This window comes from Tupaia chinensis, unplaced genomic scaffold, assembly GCF_000334495.1.
Source record: "Tupaia chinensis unplaced genomic scaffold, TupChi_1.0 Scaffold000213_1, whole genome shotgun sequence".
Lineage (NCBI taxonomy): Eukaryota > Metazoa > Chordata > Mammalia > Scandentia > Tupaiidae > Tupaia > Tupaia belangeri.
Genome location: NW_006159688.1, coordinates 700,491 through 722,289, shown reverse-complemented (window position 1 = coordinate 722,289; position 21,799 = coordinate 700,491). Strand labels below are relative to the sequence as shown.

The 21,799-nt window shown below is 40.6% G+C and overlaps 1 protein-coding gene and 1 non-coding gene across 2 annotated transcripts; one reads left to right on the top strand and one right to left on the bottom strand.

Moving 5' to 3' along the window:
- Positions 1 to 6,965: 6,965 nt before the first annotated feature.
- Positions 6,966 to 7,901, bottom strand: LOC102502485 (olfactory receptor 4D11). The gene has a single exon (XM_006147398.1). It carries the CDS (start codon positions 7,899 to 7,901, stop codon positions 6,966 to 6,968), a length of 936 nt encoding a protein of 311 aa, XP_006147460.1.
- Positions 7,902 to 17,609: 9,708 nt separating this feature from the next.
- On the top strand, positions 17,610 to 17,716 carry LOC114007645 (U6 spliceosomal RNA). Its single transcript, XR_003549239.1, has one exon. It is a non-coding gene; the product is annotated as a U6 spliceosomal RNA (small nuclear RNA).
- The last annotated feature ends 4,083 nt before the right edge of the window (positions 17,717 to 21,799 follow it).

Sequence of the window (21,799 nt, the reverse complement as noted above, 5' to 3'; positions counted from 1 at the left end):
GTGAATCGATAAAATGTGAAAAAAAAAAGTTTAGTATGGAAGGGAGGGAAGGGAAAAGGGAAGGAAAAAATGGGTAAAAGTATGCTTAATTGACAAAAAATGAGAAGCTATTTGCTGATAATAATGTATATAGTAATATCCTTGTCTTGATGGACGTGCATGTTTTTTTTTTGTTGGAGAAAAAATGTATACTGTAGAGACATGTGATAAAATATAAGTTAAAATAATAAAAAAAGAGAAATATGCCCAAGTGGGCCAGCAAATGGTATAGCGATTATTCCCCTGGGCTCCCACATGGTCGACTACAGTTCAAGACCTGGACCTGGTGACTTGCAACTCATGCTGGGTTCCTATGTGTACATGCCCAAGAACCCAGGAGGAGAATGGAAGAAAAGGGATTGAGGTGTGGCCATTTCCCCCTGGGGGGGGGTGATTTCTCACTTTTCCCCTCACTGTCTCTCTCTTCAGCAAGTGCACATGCCTGAAAGTAAAAATCTCTATTAAAAGAAGAAGAAGAAGAAGAAGAAGAAGAAGAAGAAGAAGAAGAAGAGGAAGAGGAAGAGGAAGAGGAAGAGGAAGAGGAAGAGGAGGAAGAGGAGGAAGAGGAGGAAGAAGAAGAAGAAGAGGAAGAAGAGGAAGAAGAGGAAGAAGAGGAAGAAGAGGAAGAAGAGGAAGAAGAGGAAGAAGAGGAAGAGGAAGAAGAGGAAGAAGAGGAAGAAGAGGAAGAAGAGGAAGAAGAGGAAGAAGAGGAAGAAGAGGAAGAAGAGGAAATATGCCCGAGTAAATCTATCATCTATCTATTTATATTTTTAAAAAATTTGCCAGAGGGAATGTGTGTTTGCTGGAGAGAGACATAGAGATGGAAAGTGACCATTCCACAGGGAGAATGGTCATGCTGCCATCCCATCTCTATTTGTCTCTCCTTTTGAGACTTTGGGTATGCATGTAAATGCGACTGGAGTGTTTTTAATCTGCTGGATCCAGGACTCTAACTGTACAGTCGGCTATGTGGGATCTAGCTCATGTAACTACCAGGCCATGGACTGGCCCATTGAATCTATTTTAATAAAACAGGCTTGTTGAATTTCAGAGTCCCTGACCTGAGGGCTCTCCTTTCAAACTCTGTTGTTCACAAAGCATATGTTGCCTCACTTCTCTTAACAAACTGGCCTTTCTATGGCTCCTTTCAAGTTGTCTTTCCAGTAGAAAACAGCTGATTATTCTGCTCTGCACCACTATAGCTTTTAGCTTTTTTTTTGAGAGGTTTTTGCTATAGGGCGCGTGCGCTCGCCAGACAGACAGAGAGAGACAGAGAGATAGAAAGCAGGAAATCATCCCCCAGAGGGGATGGCCATGCCGCAATCCCTTCTCCTCCATTCTCCTCTCGGGATCTTGGGCACGCACGCATACGCGCCCAGCGTGAGTATAAGCCACCGGTCCGGGACTCAACCCGTGGTCGACTACGTGGGAGTCCAGCGACATAGCCATTACGCTAACTGCTGGTCCCTATAGCTTTTAGCTTTAACATACATGATCCTACACCTATTAGGAACACTTTGAAAATTTGAAACATTTCTAAATGATCTGCAGTAATATTTCAAAATTGGCTGTGCATGGGCACACCTGCATAGATATACAATCAAACCTATAAGCACACACTAAAAACCTACTTTTACACAATGACCTCACTTAAGGCCTCCAACCTGCAGTCCCTACCCGAGAAGCAGATCTGGCCATTCCGTCTCATACACTGACCTTTGATGTTGTTAATTGTCCAGGGATATTTCTCTTTAAGGCAGACTGCATTGGAGGGTTGGTTGGTTCAGTATCTTCTCTCCTGTAGCCTCCAAGAACTGTCTTTGCATGGTTCTACCATACTGCCCCCACACCATGAAATCCAGTCTCTCAGTCACAGGCCTAATAGAAGAATCACCAAAGGGAATATTTTTGGATGTGATTGTTGAAGCCAAGTGGCCAGACTTTCCTATTGGGATGAAGCTCCAGTGGGAATCATTAAGAAGTTAAACATGCACTGGAAGATATAAGCAAATACATATATTCTGATTTTGAAATTCTCCTAATGTAGGGGAGTGATGAATCCTTATAGATTCTTAAAAATAATTATTTAAAAAATTATTTATTATTATTTAAAAAATTTGCCCTATGGCATGTGTACTCATCATACAGACAAAGAGAGAGAGATGGAGAGAGAGAAAGTGAGAAAGCAAGCCACCAGGTTCAGAACTTGAATCATAGTCAAGCATGCGGGAGTTCAGTGACCCGACCACCATGCCACCTGCTGGTGCCAAATTTTTCCTTATAGATCTTGTGCTAAGAGTTAAGATGTGAGCCTGAGGGCCTCATAGGGGACAAATAAATTTGTCTCCTTAAGAGGCAAGAACTCTTGACTGGAACTCTGGTATGATGTGTTTTGTCCATTTTTTTCCTTCTTCTAGGCATATGGTTTGTTTATTGTTCTCAGTGTAAGACCCCAAAATGATACTCATCCAGTCATATCATTACAGCCACTGAAACCAGGTCACAGGCCCATGAACTTATTCAATTATACTTTTATTATAAAATCTGGCACCCAAATAATAAATAAGGAATGTGAATGTGACTACATCACCATCGTGATGTGTGGGATGTGGTGGAGATGACCTTCCTTCTGCCCTCTCTGATGTGAGATCTCAGTATCACCAAGATGACTGTGTAATGCTGAGCATGCGTGCACGCCCAACATCCTGACAGGCAGTAGAAATGGAGGAGAATGGGTTGCAGAGAGACCATACTCTACTGGGGAGTATTTTCTCTCTTTCTCTGTCTCTCCAAGGGCATGAACCTTTTGGCAAAAAACTAAACCAAACAAAACAAACAAAACCTGTTGAATTGTACACTTTGCAAATGTAAACTTATGTCAGTTCTAATTCAATAAAGCTGCTATTTTAAATTTTTTATTTTTTAGATGACTGTGTAAAATATGAGTAGAAAGAAAATATAAACCAGCAGACTAATCCATTATTGAAGATCATCAGGAGTTTCACAGTGAAAAATATGTCAGTGTAGGCAAGTTTAAGGGTCTGGAGACATTGCAGTAGGAAGATTTTTTTTTTTTTTTGAGAGGTTTTTGCTATAGGGCACATGTGCTCGCTAGAAAGATAGAGAGAGAGAGAGACAGAAATCACCCACCAGAGGGTGGCCATGCTGCACTCCCTTCTCCATTCTCCTTTTGGGATCTTGGGCACTCAAGCACACGCGCCTGGCATGAGTTTAAGCCACTGGGTCTGGGACTCAAACCGCAGTTGACTACATGGGAGTCCAGCAACATAGCCATTATGCCAACTGCTGGTCCCTGCAGTAGGAAGTTTTGAGAACACTGGGCTCACAGAAGGGGAGTGGGAGCAGCAGAGAGTTCTGAATGACAGTGGACGAAGCTCCCCACCTAGCAGGCCATACTGAGGGCAGTTCTTCGCCCTCTACCTGCGATGGTATGTGGCACAGGGCCTTAGAGATGGCCATGTAGTGCTCAAACACCATCACGGCAAGAAGGCCAACATCTGCTACCCTCAGAAGGTGAAAGAACATCTGAGCGATACAGCCACAGAAGGAGATGGTCTTTTATAGTCACAAAGCACATAATTTAGAGAATTAAAAGGTACCTTAGAAATGGGAGAATAGATTTATACTACATGTATCTCAGAAAAAAGCTCATGTCCAGGGCTGGCAGGTGCCATGGTGGTTGAGGTGTTGGATTCTCACATGGCCTACTGAGGTTTGAGTCCCAGACCTGATGGCTTGCTTTCTTACTTTCTCTTATTAAATTAAAAAAAAAGTTCATAAAAAAGATAAACTCATGGGACCAGCAGATGATGTAATGGTTATGTTGTTGGACTCCCACGTAGTTTTCTATGGTTTGAGACCCAGACCTGGTGGCTTAAAACTCATACCAGGTGCATGTGAGCCCAAGAAGAGAACGAAGAAGGGATTGTGGTGTGATCATACCCCCTGAGGATGATTTCTCGCTTTTTGTTTCTCTGTCTCTCTGGCATGCACACACACCCTATAGCAAAAATCTAAAAAAATAAAGAAATAAAAAGAAAAACCACCAACGATAATTCAGGTACCAAATAGTACATTCTCTGTTATTTTATTCATATATACAAAACTGAAAAAAGGCTGAGGGAGGCTTCAAGGGTGTTGATAAAATTCTGTTTATTGAACTAGGTGCTTGTTAAAAGGTATAGTCAACTTGTATAGAAATTCAGTGACTGTACGCTTTGTGCATTTTTCTGTATGTAAACATATTGTATCTAAGCAAACAGTCAAAAAATCAACATATGGTAATTAATAACATTTTAATCTCTTATTTATAGTAAAAGTATGAGTGACTATGGTATCCCTGAGAAAGTATTCTGAGGAGGAACATGAATTCAGAAACTTTTTTTTTTTTTTAAAGAGAGAGATATTTTTGCTATAGGGCATGTAGGGTGTGCACACTTACTGGAGAGACAGAAAGCAAGAAATCACCCCCCCAGGAGGGAATGGCTATGCCACAATTCCTTCTCCTCCATTCTTTTGAGCACACATGTGCCCACTGTGAGTTTCTTTTTTTAAGAACTATTTATTCAATTTTATTTATTCATTCATTTATTTTAATTTGACAAGAGAGAGAGAGAGTAAAAGTGAGAAAGCAAGCCACCAGGTCAGGAACTTGAACCATGGTCAGCCATGTGGAGGTATCCAGTCCCTTAACCACCACACCACCTGCTGGTCCCCAATACCCAGTGTGAGTTTTGAGTCACTGGGTCCAGGACTTGAACCTCAGTCGACTACGTGGGAGTTCAGCGATGTAACCATTATGCCATCTGCTGGTCCCTATGGCAGCTCTTTTATTTAGTTCTTAGAGCAGGCGATATAAGCAAAATTGTAAATCAATACGTGGAATGTTCCTATTGGCCTGGCCGCAAAAGGAAGAACATCTAGAAGCGGGGGCTTGTAAATTACAGATGTATTTAGAAATGCTTAAAGTTAGTAATCAGTTGAAAGCACAAGACAGTCTCAAAAAGACTCAGAGACAGCAAAAAAGAATGAGTTTAACTTTAACGGAGATAAAAAGGCTTTGCAGCATGTTCACATGATGCTGTGGCAGAGTCAGGATGGGGGGAGTATTAATCACTGGACCAAGGTGCTCTGCTTTAGCAAGATTAACCCCCTGTTAACTAGCATGACTCGTCTCAGACATTTTAGGAAAAATTTGGAACAAAGAATGGCGGTCAGTTTCAGTCTTTAGGTCATTAAAAAGTGTCACCAAGCTTGCGCTCAGCTTCCCAGCCCCCACCCGTTCTTTGTCCCCTCTTACACACTCAGAGGCCCCAGAGCACATTCAGGACATAGCCTTTCCTTTAGAGGAAGCACAGGAGATAATGCATTTTCCCCATAGGAAAAATAAAGTTCAACCAAACTAAGAACCATACATCTTTCTCTTGACCAAAGTCATGCTGTGTACAAACAGCTGGGAGACGAAACTGAAATAAAAGAGTAGCAATGGGAAAAAAAAAAAAAACAAAACAAAGCTCATTGCTACCATCAGAGCAGCTCTCAGAGACTGAACTGTGTAGATTTATTCTGCTCAAAGCAATGCGTTCATTGCCTCATGCAATATATACATTGCCTCTTTACAAATACCATCTGAAAACTAGACTGGTTAGAGTTTTGTCTACTTCAACACTTCCTCTCTCTCTCCAGGGGAAAGAAATGTGAATTTTCACTGGTGAAGCCAAGCCAAGACTGACCTCAGCAAGACTGCAACTAGAAAGTCAGTCTGTGGACCATAGGAATGGATTGCTCCATGTATGGGGTCCCTGAGGTTCTGCCTCTGTCTAGGGACATCACGAGACTGTGAATATGATAGGCCTAGTTTCGCATTAAGATAAATACTGTGCTTTCTCTGCCATCGTGGTGTGTGCAGTCCACTCAGCTCTTTGCCATGTCTTCTCATAAGACTTTCAGAATCAAGCAGTTTCTGGTCAAAACCCAGAAGCAAAATCATCCTATTCCCCAGTGGATTAGAATGAAAACTGGTAATAAAATCAGATACAACTCCAAGAGGAGACACTGGAGAAGAACCAAGCTGGGTCTGTGAGGAACTGGACAGGATGTGGCCCACATATTTATGCTGCACCAAGGTCACTATGGTCTTGCCACATCAAGCTGAAAATGGTTACCACTGACTGGACACTTGGGGGTGTTTTATTGGAAAAGAAATGATGCTTCACTTTGTTTCTAAGTTCTGCATTGGTAGGTTGGTTCAGTAATAAATATGTGAGACCTTTAAAAAAAAAGATAAATACTGTTAGACCATTATAAGAAATCTTCCCAAACTTTTTCATTCCTCACAAGAATCCAAGAGAGCCAACAATATGGACCTACAAAGTTCTCAGTAGCTCATAAGGCCACATGCAGTTTTACTAGGCAGAGGCACTGATCATGAGATCCTTCTAGAACAGGACTACTATTTGGTATAGACCAGTCCAACAACATAATAAATTATATTCATTTGGTGGAAGAACAATGGCTTAGGTATACAAGAATGTCTCTGCAATGAACTTGACATAAGACCTTGAGCAAAGCACTTCATCTTTTTGGACTTTTGCTTCCTTACTTTTTTGGGAAAACAAAAAGGTTGTGCTTAATCATCCTATTTGCCTGTCTAATAGTTGTCTTGATTGATACATTGTTACTTTGGTCTTGTGGAAATGTATTAGTTGGCTCAGTCCTATAACTAGCTACTTCATACTGAACAGAAGCTTGAGTTATCATTTACAGACTGATTTAAATAAGAAAACAGTTACCTAGTAAGTGTAGCTGATTTACTGACAATGTACAATATCTGAGTATTTAAATAGGAATCTATAGGAAAATAATAACAGGAATCCTTGGTGATAATGAGTTAGGGATTTTTTTGTCTATTCCCGTTCAGAAGGGGCGAGTCTTCTTTTCAGTCTCCTCATGGCTGACTTCATTTCATGGTTCCTCAGAGTGTAGATCAAGGGGTTCAGCAGAGGGGAGATGACCGTGAAGGTGACAGAGATGGCCTTATCTGTGGGGAGGGCAGTGAAGGGCCGGGCGTAGACGTAGATGCAGGGCACAAAATGCAGGGTCACCACGGTGATGTGGGAGGTGCAGGTGGAAATGGCTTTCCTCCTGCCCTCTCCTGTCTGAGACTTCAACATCATTAGAATAACTGAGTAGGATAGAAGCAGGAAGATAAACCACAAGGTCGTGACCAGACCATTGTTGGAAATCATCAGGAGCTCCAGAGTAAAGGTGTCCGTGCAGGCAAGTTTGAGGACCTGGGGGACATCACAGTAGAAAGTGTCAAGAACATTAGGTCCACAGAAGGGAAGTGGGAGCAACAGAGAGATCTGCACGACAGAGTGGATGAAACCCCCCACCCAGCAGGCCACAATGAGGGCAGTGCATCGCCCCCTACTCATGATGGTCACATAGTGCAGGGGCTTGGAGATGGCCATGTAGCGATCAAACGCCATCACAGAGAGAGAAAAAATGTCTGCCCCACCGAGAAGGTGGAAGAAGAACATCTGTGTCATGCAGCTTGTGTAGGATATCGTCTTTGTCTTTGATAGGAGGTCCACCAAGACCTTCGGGGCAGTGATGGAGGAGAAGCAGATGTCAAGAATGGCTAGATTGCGAAGTAGGAAGTACATGGGGGTGTGAAGGCGGGGCTCACAGGTCACCGTCACCATGATGAGGAGGTTTCCTAGAAGAGTTGTCACGTACACCAAACATAGAAAAAGAAATAAGACCAAGCTCAGGTCTTGGGATTGAGTCAGTCCCAGAAATATAAATTCTTTTACTGTGGTGCTATTTCTCAACTCCATGACTCATGTTTCCTCTTCCTTCTCTATCTTGGAAAAAACCAATAGCGTTATTTCAGAGTGTTTACTCTCCCTTAGTAGATTCAGGTTTATACAGTCAAGTATTCAACACTCGTGAAGTATTGTCACCACATGAATTGCTAGCCCAAAAGTGTTGCCAGTGTGCCCCAAATGCCATCCTATTACACAATCATGCATTTCACTACGTTTTCTTCTGGAAACGACAAGTATTTTAGAAAATGTATAAAAATAAGTATATAATTCCTTAGTATTTAAGAGAAACAGATGGATGTTAAATATTCCAAAAGAGACCTGTAGCATGAGAAATGTGAAAATGAAGTTAGTTTGGTATGTGAATGGGGCCATGTGTATTTGGTGTGACTAGAACAGTTTGAGATCCACAGGGGGTGTTTTTCTTTTCTTTCCAAACTGAATGCTCCATTTAAATGGTGCTAAGAACTCCAATCTGCAAAATGGTCCCTTTTGGTTCTTCTGTAGAAGCACCCCTTCCTCATTTGTAAGTTGCAAGCTGAATTCCCTGAAAAATTAGAAAAGTTTAAAGCCATAATAGTTTTCTCTGTTCCTTTCTTTTTTCCTTAAAGGGACTTCTTTGTTCCTACCTTTACTTTAAACTACTTTAGGTATCAAAATCCCTGGGTAGCGAATAGCTCCTCAGCTATGGAAATAAAAGTATTTCTTAAGGTTTTTCTGCTGTTTATTGATTTAATTTCTTTCTTAAAATTATTTTTATTGAGCCACCATTGACATACACTGTGCGACACATATATGAAGTGGACACTTTGATAAGTTTTGATGGAATTTTACACCCATGACACCATCACTGTAGTTATGATAGTGGACAGGGGCCAGCAGGTGATGTAGTGGTTAAGGTACTGGACTCCCACATGGCAGACCATGGTTTGAGTCCTAGACTTGGTGGCTTGCTTTCTCTTTCTCTCTCTCTCCCTCGCTCCCTGGTGAGTGTGTGTGCCCTATAGCAAATTAAATAATAATAATAATAACAATAAATAAACAAAAAGCATAGTGAACATATTTGTCACTCACTCAGAAAGTGTCCTTGTGGGACCAGCAATTAGTGTAATGGCTATGTCGCTGGACTCCCACATAATCGACCACGGTTTGAGTCCTGGACCCGGTGGCTTGAACTCACGCCGGGCGCGTGTGCATGCGTGCCCAAGATCCCGAGAGGAGAATGGAGGAGAAGGGAATCCGGCGTGGCCATCCCCTCTGGGGGGTGATTTCTTGCTTTCTGTCTCTCTGTCTTTCTCTGTCTGTCTGGTGAGCACACGCGCCCTATAGCAAAACCTCTCCAAAAAAAAAAAAAAAAAAAAAGTGCCCTTGGACCCTTTTAAAAAAAAAAAAAAAAAAAAGTGTCCTTGTGACCCTTTGTAGTCTTTCCCCTTTATCCTTTCTTCTTCAGTCAACCCCAATCTGCTTTCTGCCATTATACAATAGTTTGCATTTTCTATTAATTGAATCCTACTATGTGTACCTTCTTTTTAAAAATTTTTTAGAGTTTTTTATTTATTTATTTTTGTCTTAGGGTGTGTATACTTGTTGGGGGGGAGGGAGAGAGAGAGAGAGACAGACAGACAGACAGACAGACAGAAATAGTGAGAAGGAAAGTGAGAAATTACACCCCCCCACCTCCTCCCCAAGGAGAATGGGGACACCACAATTCCTTCTCCTCCAATTCTCCTCCAGGAAACTTGGGCACGCAATCACATATAACTGGCATGAGTTTCAAGCCGAGTCCAGGACTCAAACTGCGGTCGGCCATGTGGGAGTCCAGTGATGTAACTACTACTCCATCTGCTGGCCCTGTGTATCCTCTTTTCTCTGGCTTCTTTCAGTTACGAAACTCAGCCAAGGCTTTTGCGCATATTCCCCTTTGTTCTTTTGTGTTGTACGGATAGACACAGTTTGTTTATCCATTCACTTACTGATCAACATTTAGGTTCTTCCTAGTTTTGATGATTACACTTAGAACTACTATGAGTATCTATGTACAGACCTTTGTGTGGACATGTTTTCATTTCTCTTGAGTAAATAGCTATGAGAAGAATGGCTGTAACTCTCAAAATTCAGTAATAAGAAAAACTACTTACTTGAAAAAATAAGATGACTGATTTTAACAGACACTTCAACAATAAGAAACAGGAAAAGGAAATAGCACATAAAAAGATGCTCAAAGTTTTTTATCACCAGGGAAATTAATGTATATTAACACCATAGTGTGAATTATTCCACAATGTAATAAAAACCCAATATACACTTATTAGAATGACTAATAAAAAACCCTTGTTAAATTGAGAATGGACAAAGATGAAGAGGAACTGGAACTCTGGTGTAAATGTAAAACTGTACAACTTTTAAACCACTTTTGATGTATAATTTGGCAATTTATTAAGATGTTAAACATACACTTGTCATATAATTGTGCTGCTTTTGAATTTCTTTTTTTCTTTCCTTTTTTTTAATGAATACTTGAAAGGGGCCTTGATGCATTTCTTTCTAGTTAACTCCCCTTTTTTTCCATATTTGCAAGGAAAAGAATGACAAACGTCACTTTCCTCCTGTTTTCTGAGTATGTTTTTTAGATCAAATGAAGGTACATGTCTTCCCCTAGCTTCCCTTCTCTGCAAGTTTTCTTCCTCTATATGCAATTTTGTCCCAAATATACTTAATATGGAGAACTAAAACACATGCTCCTAAGAGGTATCTTAGCTAACAGACAAACACCTTGTGAACACCAGCAGCACACCGCCTGTTCAAATCTCAGCTGGGCATCTACTGGTTATGCTAACAGGAGCAAGTTATTTCATTCTTTTGGTCTCAGTCTCCACATTATTAATTTGGAGACAGCAGCATTTCCTTCTTCCCGTTTTTGTGAGGATTAAATTGATTACTTTATTACTTAATTAATTACATAAAATACTAATACTTAGAGCACTACCTAACCATAATAAGTGTGATAATCTGTGTTACCTTAAAGAAAAACTCAGGTTAATAACTCACACATGGCTTCTACAAATACACTGACAATCCTTTAAAGAACCTATATATTTCCCAGATCATGTATTTTAAAATAGCTTTATCAGAACTTACTGTTTCCAGGGCAAAAGGAGGTATTTTTCTTTCAGTGGCAATAAAAATGGCCCAGAGGGTGATGACAGTGAGTGATAGTAAGAAGAGCGCTTGTTGGATTTGGCTTCTCGTCTGGTATCATCCTAGCAGAGCAGAGAAGTTGTTCAGTGCTGGGCTCTGGACTGGGAACCATCTGGGTTTGAGTTCTGGCTTTGCCACTGTGTGATTGAGCAGGTGAGTGACCTCATTCAGTCTCCACTTCTCCTTTTGTGGAATGGGGACAGTAATAATTTCCTCAACACTGGGAAGTAAGGATTAGGTGACTAAACACACAGAGATCTCAGCATACAGGCATGTTGTCCGATATGATGAGAACTGTGTGAGAGAACCTTCACGGTGGAGGCCCTCAGCACCAAAGTATATTGAACTAAATGGCAGCTGAGCTATCAGTCTGACAAGCTTAGCGTGAGAGGACATGACTGCCAGAAAACACCAACTCGACAACTAGACATGACGAGGAGAACCAATTTAGTTATCTAAGTCTTGAGCAGGGACTCCCATGGAAACAGCACACCATTGTCTACACAGAAGGATAGAAGGCAGACAGTCCCTCAGACTCCAGCCAGGTCTGTTTATCAGAAGGAACAGGCCCTATGTTCACAAACTACCTGTGGCAGTGCAAAGGCCACATCCTCCATTTTCTGCTCAATCCTATCTGTGTGTGTGTGTGTGTGTGTGTGTGTGTGTGTGTGATCATCACAGCATTAGGCAAATTGCCAGAGATAGAAAGAGACAGAGAGAAAGAAAAAAAAAAAAGAAGGCAGTGCTCCGACAGAGCGTGGTTACACAGCAATTTCTTCTCTTTCATTTCTCCATCTTGTCAGGATTTGGTCATGCACACTCATGTACCTGGTGTGTTTTCAAGCTGCCAGGGATGGGTCTCAAACCATAGTTTGCCATGTGAGATATGCTCCCTTAACAATAAGGCTACAGGGCCAGCCCCTGGCAATTCTTCTTCTTCTTTTTATTTTTTTTTTGAAGAGGTTTTTTTTTTTTTTTGCTATAAGGTGCATGTGCTCGCCAGAAAGACAGAGAGAGACAGAGACAGAAAGTGAGAAATCACCCCCCAGGGAGGATGGTCATGCTGCAATCCCTTCTCCTCCATTCTTCTCTTGGGATCTTGGGCATGCACACATGCCTGGCGTGAGTTTAAGCCACTGGGTCGGGGACACGAACCATGGTCAACTACATGGGAGTCCAGCAACGTAGCCATTATGCTAACTGCTGGTCCCTCTTTCTCTTCTTCTTCTTTTTTTATTTTTTAAAATTTATTCATTGTCATTATTTCACTTTAGTTTTTTTTTTTTTTTTCTTCGAGAAAGAGTCAGAGAGAAAGAAGGGAAGTGAGAAAGTAAGCTGCCAGGTCTGGGACTTGAACCACAGTCAGCCATGTGGGAGTCCGGCTGCCTTAACTACCATGCTACCTGTTGTCCCTCTTTTTTTTTTTTTTTTTAAGACTTTACCATAGGGCACAAATACTCACTGGAGAGAGACAGGAGGACCACATTGCAATCCCTTCTCCTCAGTTCCCCTCTCTGGATTCTGGGCACACATGCACACACATATGTGTGCCCAGCATGTTTTATTTTTAATAATTATTATTTCACTTTATTTATTTATTTGTTTGTTTTAATTTGACCAGAGTGCAGGGGGCTAAAAAAGCAAGCCAAAAGGTCTGGGAAGAGAGAGAGAACTGCCAGGTCCGAGACTCGAACCGTGGTCAGCCATGTTGGAGTCCTGTGGCCCTAACCACCATGCCACCTGCCAGCCCTAGCCCCAACCCCAGCATATTTTTTAAACAGTAGGGTCTGAGATATGAACCACACAGTGGCCCATGTGGCATCCAGCACCTGGGGTCCACGCCACTGGCTGGCCTTAACGTTCTTGTTGCTTTCACTCTATTTAAATATTTACAAGTATTAATGGAGCATTGGCAAAGTCCTAGATTATCTGAGAGAAAGGAATATAACTGAACACAGTGAAAAAAGGACTGAAATTGAATAGTTATATGGGAGTGATGGGAATATCTAAGAACAGATGAAGAGCTGAGTGTGAAGAAAGGATGATTTCTCACGAAGAGTTTCGGAGAAACCCTAAGGAGGAGATGGCATTTATGCTTGGGGCACATGAGAAGGAGGAATAAAACTAGTTTTAGGGGAATATTTGTATATATAACATTGCTTAGGAATGGGAAGTTTGCCTGGAAAGAAAGGCTGTGAACAGAGCATAGAAAGACATAGGAAAGAACATCACTGTGGTGCACTTTTTATTTTTTGATCATTCTAAAGAGGAGTTTACAAGTGTGTATTGTAGTTATCTTTCACGTTTTCTGAAAATTTCAAATAGTTTATTTTTCTCTCTAGGTTTAAATTTAGGATAAGAGGGGTTGGCAGGTGGCGTGGTGGTTAAGTTGCTGGACTCCTACATGACTGACAATGGTTTAAATCCTGGACCTGGTGGCTTGCTTCCTCTCTCTCTCTCTCTCTCTGGTTAATAATAATAACAATAAACAAATAAAACTGAATAAGTAATTCTTTAAAAACAGTTTTTAGGATGAGAATGACCTTTTTGGACTTTGGTCTGGGGAGACCCATTTACAGGACAAAGCTTGAAGAAAAAAAAATCTCTGTATAATTTGAGAGCTCCCAGAAGACGAAAGCTGCCTCTTCCCTGACTGCAAACAGATCTCATTTCAATGTCCCTCACTTCATAATGTCCTTTTGTCAACATTTCTAACCTGTGCTGTCTGCCACTGAAGGTTCTCCCTGGAATGCAGCACCTTGGGGTATATATTACATTATTTGTACTCACAATCTATGTATGAATCTTGATGGCCACATTTAGATTTTAATTTTTCTTACTAATTTTCTCACTCCTGTGCATAAATGCCCAGGCACCACAGGCACATGTACTCATGTAGACTTAAACATTACCTGAGATTGCCAGTCTTCGGTCAAGGACTCCAACAGTTTGAATATCGTTCACATGAACCTTGAGTATCATTCAGGCTCAGGAAATTTTCTTCTGTCTTCGTGTGGAAAAGGGAAAACTCAGGGAATAATATTTTCTTGGCTCTTCCTTGCTGATTTATACATGCTCCATCACATTTGTCAATTCCTTAATCCCAGAACTAGTATGAGAATTATCAGAGGGATTATAGTTGGATGTACCTGTGGAAAAAATTCTGATGGTGAGGTTGTTTCAGTGGGAGTAATTAAGAGGTTACTCAGTTCATACGCTTAGGAATACACATTTTGTCTAGGGTCTAATATTTTCTTTTTAAAAGGATTTTTTTGCTGTAGAGTGTGTGTGCTCATCAGAGAAACAGAGAGAGATAGACAGAAACTGAGAACTCACCCCCCCACAAGGGGGGCTGGCCACATCGCAATCCCTTCTCCATTCTCCTCTCGAGACTTTGGGCAGACATAGATATGCTCTTGGCGTTGTTTCAAGCCTCTGCGTCTGAGACTCGAACCATAGTCGGCCATGTGAGAGTCCAGCAACGTAACCATTATGCCATCTGCTGGTTCTAGGGTCTAAAATTTTCTAGAAACAACTGAAAGAGTGAATCCCCTCGTCATCTGTCTCTAGCTGTGTTAAAACATGTCAAGTTGTGTTCTTCAGAAAGTCCAGATACTGCTGTTCTTGGTGATTGGAGGGCAACTTGCCTGTGAGCTGATGTGGCGCAGACAGATTTGCAGCTGACAAGTGGACCAGATCCTCTGCCCATTCCTTCCATCCTAATCTATTTCCAAGTGTAACCATTTATTAATACATAAAGAGAACTAAAAATGCTAGAGGCATACACGTTTAGAAGGCCCACCCCTTCTTCATGTCTCCATACATTATTCACAGGAATCCCTCAGTTTGGGAAGAGGTTCTAGCAGGTACTGAGCAGAGCTGCATTGCTGGCTGCCCACACTAAGAAAAGTAAAGGCAAATGAAACAGACACTGAGAGGGTCACACAGGGAGAGGTATATTCTACTCCGTAGCTAGCTGTATTGTTTGATTATCTGTAAGACCTACAGCTTTAAGGCCTTTAAAATCAGACATTGGCTGGAATTGCTCCACTACCTATCTGAGATGCTTTCACAATGAGGGCTGCCTATGGACTTTCTTCTTTTTTTTGTGGCCCCAGTCAGCCTCTAGGTAGCATCGTTAGGCTTCCTTCTAGGAGGAGAAATCTTCCTAAATTTATCTACAGAAAGTGTCCTGACCCTACCACTTCTCTCTACCCACAACCAGAATACAATCTAGTCTATCTAACTCTGTCCCTGGTGAAGATGACCAAATAAAATGCTTAACTGGGCAGTGTAGTTTTGATCACTGCTTGGGTTCAGGATAACCTAGTTGCAATATATAGGGGTTTGCTTTATATCTGCATGACTCAGTGAAGGTATTCCCTTTTGAAATGATAAATCCCAGCATTTAACCTAAATAAATAAATAAGGGAAGTAGACTTTTTTTTTTTTGGCTCCTCAAATGACAATTTGGCAGGATATCACTTCGCAATATTAACCAAGAGTTTCTACCACCACTCTCTTCTCATTCCCAAAGGCCTTAAGGGAAAAAGAACATTCTGAACTTAGACAAAATATTTTGAGAACTATCTTGGTACAAAAATAAAAACAGTATTTAATAATTTATTTTTAAGACTTTTTTTGCCATAGAGTGTATGGGGAGAGATAGAGAGGAACATTGAGAGGGAAAGTGAGAAATCACCCCCACCCCAGGTGGGATGGCCACACTGCAATATTTTCTCCTCCATTAATCTCTTAAGATTTTGGGCATGCATGTACATGTACCCTGCATGATTTTCAAACCTGGGACTTGAAACAGTCAGCCATGAGAGAGTCCAATACCTTAACCACTATGCCACCTGCTGGTCCCAAAACAGTATTTATTGAGACTTTTCATATGCCAAGTATTTTTTTCTTGTTTTGTTTTGAGAGAGATTTTTTGCTATATGGTGAATGTACTTGCCAGAGAGACAGAAAGTAAGAAATCACCCCCCAGCGGGGGTGGCCATGCTACAATCCCTTCTCTTCCATTCTCCTCTCGGGATTTTGGGCATACATGCACATTCAAGCAGTGTGAGTTTCAAGCTACCGGGTCCAGGACTTAAACCATGGTTGGCCATGTAGGAGTCCAGCTAGATAACCATTACTCCATCTGCTGGTCCCCTTACATACAAAAAAACAAAACAAAACTTTTGAGGCCAGCAGGTGTCATGGTGGTTAAAGCACTGAACACTTTCACATGACCAAAAATGGTTCGAGTCCTGGACTTGGTGGTTTGCTTTCTCACTTTCCCTCTCTCTCTGTATGTCTCTCTCTGGTCCAATTAAAATAAATAAATGAATAAATAAAATTAAATACATAATTCATTAAAAAACTTTTATTTTAGAATAGATATGCAGAAAGATTGCAAGAATATTACAGAGATCCCATATATCCTATACACAGTTTCCCTGTTAACACATATTACTCAGCTACATTTGTCACAACTAAGGAACCAAATTTATAGTAATCATTATTATTATTATTGTTTTTTTTTTGGAGAGGTTTTTGCTATAGGGTGCGTATGCTTGCCAGACAGAGAGAGACAGAGAGTCAGAAAGCGAGAAATCACCCCCCAGGGGGCACGGTCACGCCGCAATCCCTTCTCCGCCATTCTCCTCTTGGGATCTTGGGCACACATGCACACACTCCCGGTGTGAGTTTTAAGCCACCAGGTCCGGGACGTGAACTGCAGTCTACTACGTGGGAGTCCAGCGACATAGCCATTACGCTAACTGCTGGTTCCCTAGTAATCATTATTAAACAAAGTCCACGTATTATTTGTTATTAAATAAAATCCACAGTTTTTAACTTAATGGCCTTTTTCTGTTTCGAGATTTTACCCACGACATTACATTATATTTAGTTGTTAGATCTCCTTAGGTTCCTAGACAGAACATTTCTCAGACTTTCTTTGTTTTTGACAATACTAAGGAGTCTTGGTCAGGTATTTCATAGAATGTCCCACAATTTGGATTAGTTTGATGATTTTCTAGGTTTTCGGAAGAAAAAACACAGTGGTAAAACATCATTCTCATTACATTATATCAAATGGTATGTGGTGTAACATGATTTACCACGGATGATGTCAGCTTTGAACACCTGTCTTCATGAGATCTTTCCACTGTGAAGTGACAGTTTATTTTTTAAATCTTTTTTGGAGGAGATCATTATTCATAGCTCATACTTAAAGAGTTGGAACCTATGCTCCACCTTGTCGAGGAAGGGGGAACTATGGAACCACTTGGGACTTTTCTGCATGTGAGACTTACCTACCCTCTTTTATTTACTTATTCGATCATTTATTTAAATTCATATGGACTCATGGGTATTTATTTAGTACTTTGTGTTATAATCGAACAGTAAATTATTTGCGGGCTTTAATTTTTCTAACATTGGCCACTGGGAATCCTTTCAGTTGGCTCCTGTGTTTTTTTGATGTACCTCTATTGTTTTGCTTTACTTAAACATATTTTTATTGTTGTGGTCACTTCGGCAGCACATATACTAAAATTGGAACGATACAGAGAAGATTAGCACATCCCTGGTGCAAGGATGACACGCAGATTCATGAAGTGTTCCATATTTTTATATATGTGATTCAATGTAATATAAAAAGATTATGATAATAAAGAAAATTAAATAAAAATATTTTTATTCTTAATTTTATTTATTATTATTATTAAAAATTTTCTATAGGGCATATGCACGAGAGAGAGAGAGAGAGAGAGAGAGAGAGAGAGAAAGAGAGAGAGAGAAAGGGAGAAAGAGAAAGTAAAAGAGCAAGTTGCAGGACCAGCAGTTAGCGTAATGTCTATGTCGCTGGACTCCCATGTAGCTGACTGTGGTTCAAGTCCTGGACCTGGTGGCTTAAACTCGTGCCAGGTGCGTGTGCGTGCGTGCCCAAGATCCCGAGAAGAGAATGGAGGAGAAGGGATTGCGGCATGACCATCCCCCCTGGGGGGTGATTTCTTGCTTTCTATCTCTCTGTCCCTCTCTATCTGTCTGGTGAGTGCACGTGCCCTATAGCAAAAACCTCTCCCCCACTACAAAAAAAGAAAAGCAAGTTGCTGGGTCTGAGACTGGGACCATGGTCAGGCATGTGGAAGTCCAGTGCCCTAGCCACCATGCCACCTGCTGGCCCCCTGTTTTGTTTTATAAATGCTTCTTTTTGGTAGTATGAGATGAACCAGGCTCATGCTGTATATTCTCTGTTCCAGCTCTAGAATCAGCCATTTCTCCAAGGAACCTTGCTTCACTTAAAAAAAAGGTATGTGTTTAGCTATTTGGAAATATAAATAACAAAAAATGGTAACAAAAAAAATAAAGCAAGAGGCTGACATTTTATGATCGATCATTTCTAGGCATATCACTTACTAATGAATTGAAAATAAACCTTTCTATTTTTATTTGTTCCCTCTCCCCCAACTTTGATTATGTGGTTGCTTTCTGGGAAACTTCAGAATCTAAGAAAATTCTGTAGTTTTACAGGTTCTTATTCTGTCTCTGAGAGAGGTTAAGGTCTGGCTTCAAGTGGGAAAAATTTTCCGTTCTTAAGATTCTGAATCGCTGTCTTAGATAGTTTTACTCATACAGAGTTATGCCTGAAGTGTGGTACAGAAACAATAGAAGACACTACTGGGTCTGATGGAGTCATGTGTGAGAATAAAGGATCTCTCAGTGGGCTGATGACCAAACTGATTGATGAAGTTCTCACAGGATACATGTGTAACCAGGAATCCACCTGAGTCCATCAGCAAACCCCACTAGCCTGACCTTCAAGGTTTTTCAAACATCTCACCATGTCCACAGTTACTGCCTAACTCATATCTTTATTTATTATTTAGACTTTTTTTTTTTTTTTAGTTTGTTATGTGGTACATGTGCTTGCTAGAGGAAGAAAGAGAAAGAGAAGAAAACTGAGAAATCATCTTCCAAGGGCTATATTCATGCCACAATCCCTTCTTCTGCATTCTCTCAAGATTTTGGACTCTCATCTACTTGGTGTGTTTTTCAAACTTCTGGGTCCATGCCGTCAGCCTGGTGGGATCCAGCTGTCTTAACTTTCATGTCACGTGGCTGGCCCCGCTCATGTTCTTTATTATTTCTCTCATGGGACATTGCAGGAGCCCCTTAATTAATCACCCTGTTTTTTGTCTTTACCTCTTTTCAGTCTATTCATACTAATAGCCCCTTCGGCCCTGTTAAAACATGCATTTGGCCTTATCATAATGGCACACAGGTAGTTCACCACTTGGGAGATTGAAACCTGCATGAGAGGCCTGAGTTTGGCTCCTGGGTCAACTTTTACACACTGGGATGTTGTTTACAACTGCAATCCTACCTAATTGGGGAACTGGGGCAGGAGGTTTGTGACACAGTGAGAACCTGTCAACCACCTGTCTCTGTCTCTCTGCATCCCCTCAACCAACTCCCATCAACAAAACATAAATCACACTCTGTAAATTATTGAAAAAAGTTTAAGCCAAATAAGAATGACTAAGCTGGCATGCAACCCAGATAAGCGTAATTCCTAAACATGCTCATTGAAGTTTTAACATCCTTAGATTTTAAAGGCAAAAACTGTAAACTGGGGTGGTGGTGGATAGGGGAGTATACTGATTATTGTGGGATAGTTATCCTGAGTTACCAGGATCAGTAAGAAGGTTGATTTCAGTTTAAGATTGCACAGTCTCTGGATTTTTTTTTTTTTTTTTCAAAATTAGCCTTTTGTCAGGTTGCAGGATCTTTGTGCAAGGTTGAGCTTCTGGTAGCGTCCTCTAAATAAAGGTTCTTGTTACCAGGCATGTAGTGTGAGAAAACGACTCCTCCAGGTGGAAAGGCATGACCTTCCAAGCTTGGTTTAGTCAGAGTTGACATAAATGATTGCATTTTAATTCCAAAAGTTTTTTGCATCACTTGTTAAAAAAAAGTGTAACATTATTCTGCCCTTGAAAGCTTCCCAAATGCATACCATCTTACTCAGTGTAAAAGTGAAAAGCTTTGCAATGTCTGACGGGTTGTAATGACCCAGCCCCACGGTGTGAAGGTTCTCTCTGGTCTCAACTCCTATCTTTTTCCTTCCCCTTAGCAAGTTAAGGTGGCTTCTGTTTTGTTTCTTGAATCCTCTGGGAACAATCCCACTGCAGAGCCTTTGCATGTCTGATTTGAGGGCTAAGGTTTGTACCACAACATAAACTTTTTTTTTTTTGCCAAGAAAGATAGAGATAGAGAAAAAATGAGAAATTAGCCCTAAAGGGATGTGCCATAATCCCTTCTCTTTCATTATCTTCCTGGGATTTTGGGCATGCACATACATGTGATTTTTCAAGATGGGATTTGAAACAAAGTCACCTTGTGGTAGTCCAGTGCCTTAACCACCACACCACCTGCTTGCCCTACATTTTTATAGTTTTAATGTTTTCAAGATCTAGGATCTATCTTCAGAAATGGGGACAAAAATCTCCCAACTGCTATAAGTAGCATAATAAGTAAATAAATAAAAGCCAAATTGATATTTTTTAAACTGAAATTTTCTTTTCTTTCTCTCTAGATATTTATTGTGCTTTATGATTTACATATAATCATTACACACCTTTGTAGTTACAGAATGCTCTTTTTTATTATTATCATAATCTTCTTTATATTACATTGGATTACATATAACTTTATATTGACTTCCATTGCTTTTTCAAAAGGGAATGCCATGCATGTCAGTCAATACAGAGGCATCGATCTCCCCGCTTTATCATTCAAAGTCTTTTCCATGCATTTCCCAATAATTATTATTATTATAATTTTTTAAAACAGTCAATCACTATTTCTCATTTTGCTTGTTAAAAGACTTCACCCATCATGAAATACTTCCCAGACCAGTCCAGTTGAGAATACTATACACGTCATCTTCAACAGATAATGAACCATATCTGTTTCTCACTAACATCCCCTCTATTGTTCACTTGCTATCTTTCTCTATCCTCTTCTCTTTTTTTTTTTATAGTTTATTTTTTATTATAATTTTTCCCCATCACAACACACAAATGAATTTTCCATCCAAAATACACTGTGCATTGGCTCAATCAAGCACGTCAACATATATGTTCTCAGCAAATAATTTCCCAATTCTTGTGTCCTGCATACCTTGCCTTTTGTTTTACCATCCTAGATTCCCCATCCCCCTCCCTCTGTTATGACCCATCCTCCTCCCACATTGTCCCTGTCATCCCCGATTGCCCTCCGTGCCTCACCCCTCCCCAAATGATCTGTCAGTGATCTTAATTAGTCTAAGTCTCTCCAATAGTTATCACAGCTGACACATGCCTCTACATGAACTCAAGTCTGACTTTAGGCCTAAACCCCATTGGGTAAAAAGAGCATACTATAAAGTAGAACCCAACTGGGCCCATACCGCTCACTGCAGCCATCAAATATCCATTTTTTTTTAAAATGGGACGAATAGTTTTACCGTTTTTTTTTGTTTGTTTGTTTTTTGTTTTCGTTTTTTTTTTTTCCCTAACATTCATTCCCTGAGCATCATCACAGCGTACTAAATGTAATCTCCCATCTAGAATAAACTGCACAGTGACCCAATCAAGCATGTTATCATCAATAATATTCCACTTCTACTTTCTTGCTTATGCACATATATGTTTTTTTTCCTCTTCCTCTTTTTT

Bases quoted from the DNA above. Each gene is read 5' to 3' on its own strand.
- LOC102502485 (XM_006147398.1), bottom strand. From the start codon at position 7,901: ATGGAGTTGAGAAATAGCACCACAGTAAAAGAATTTATATTTCTGGGA.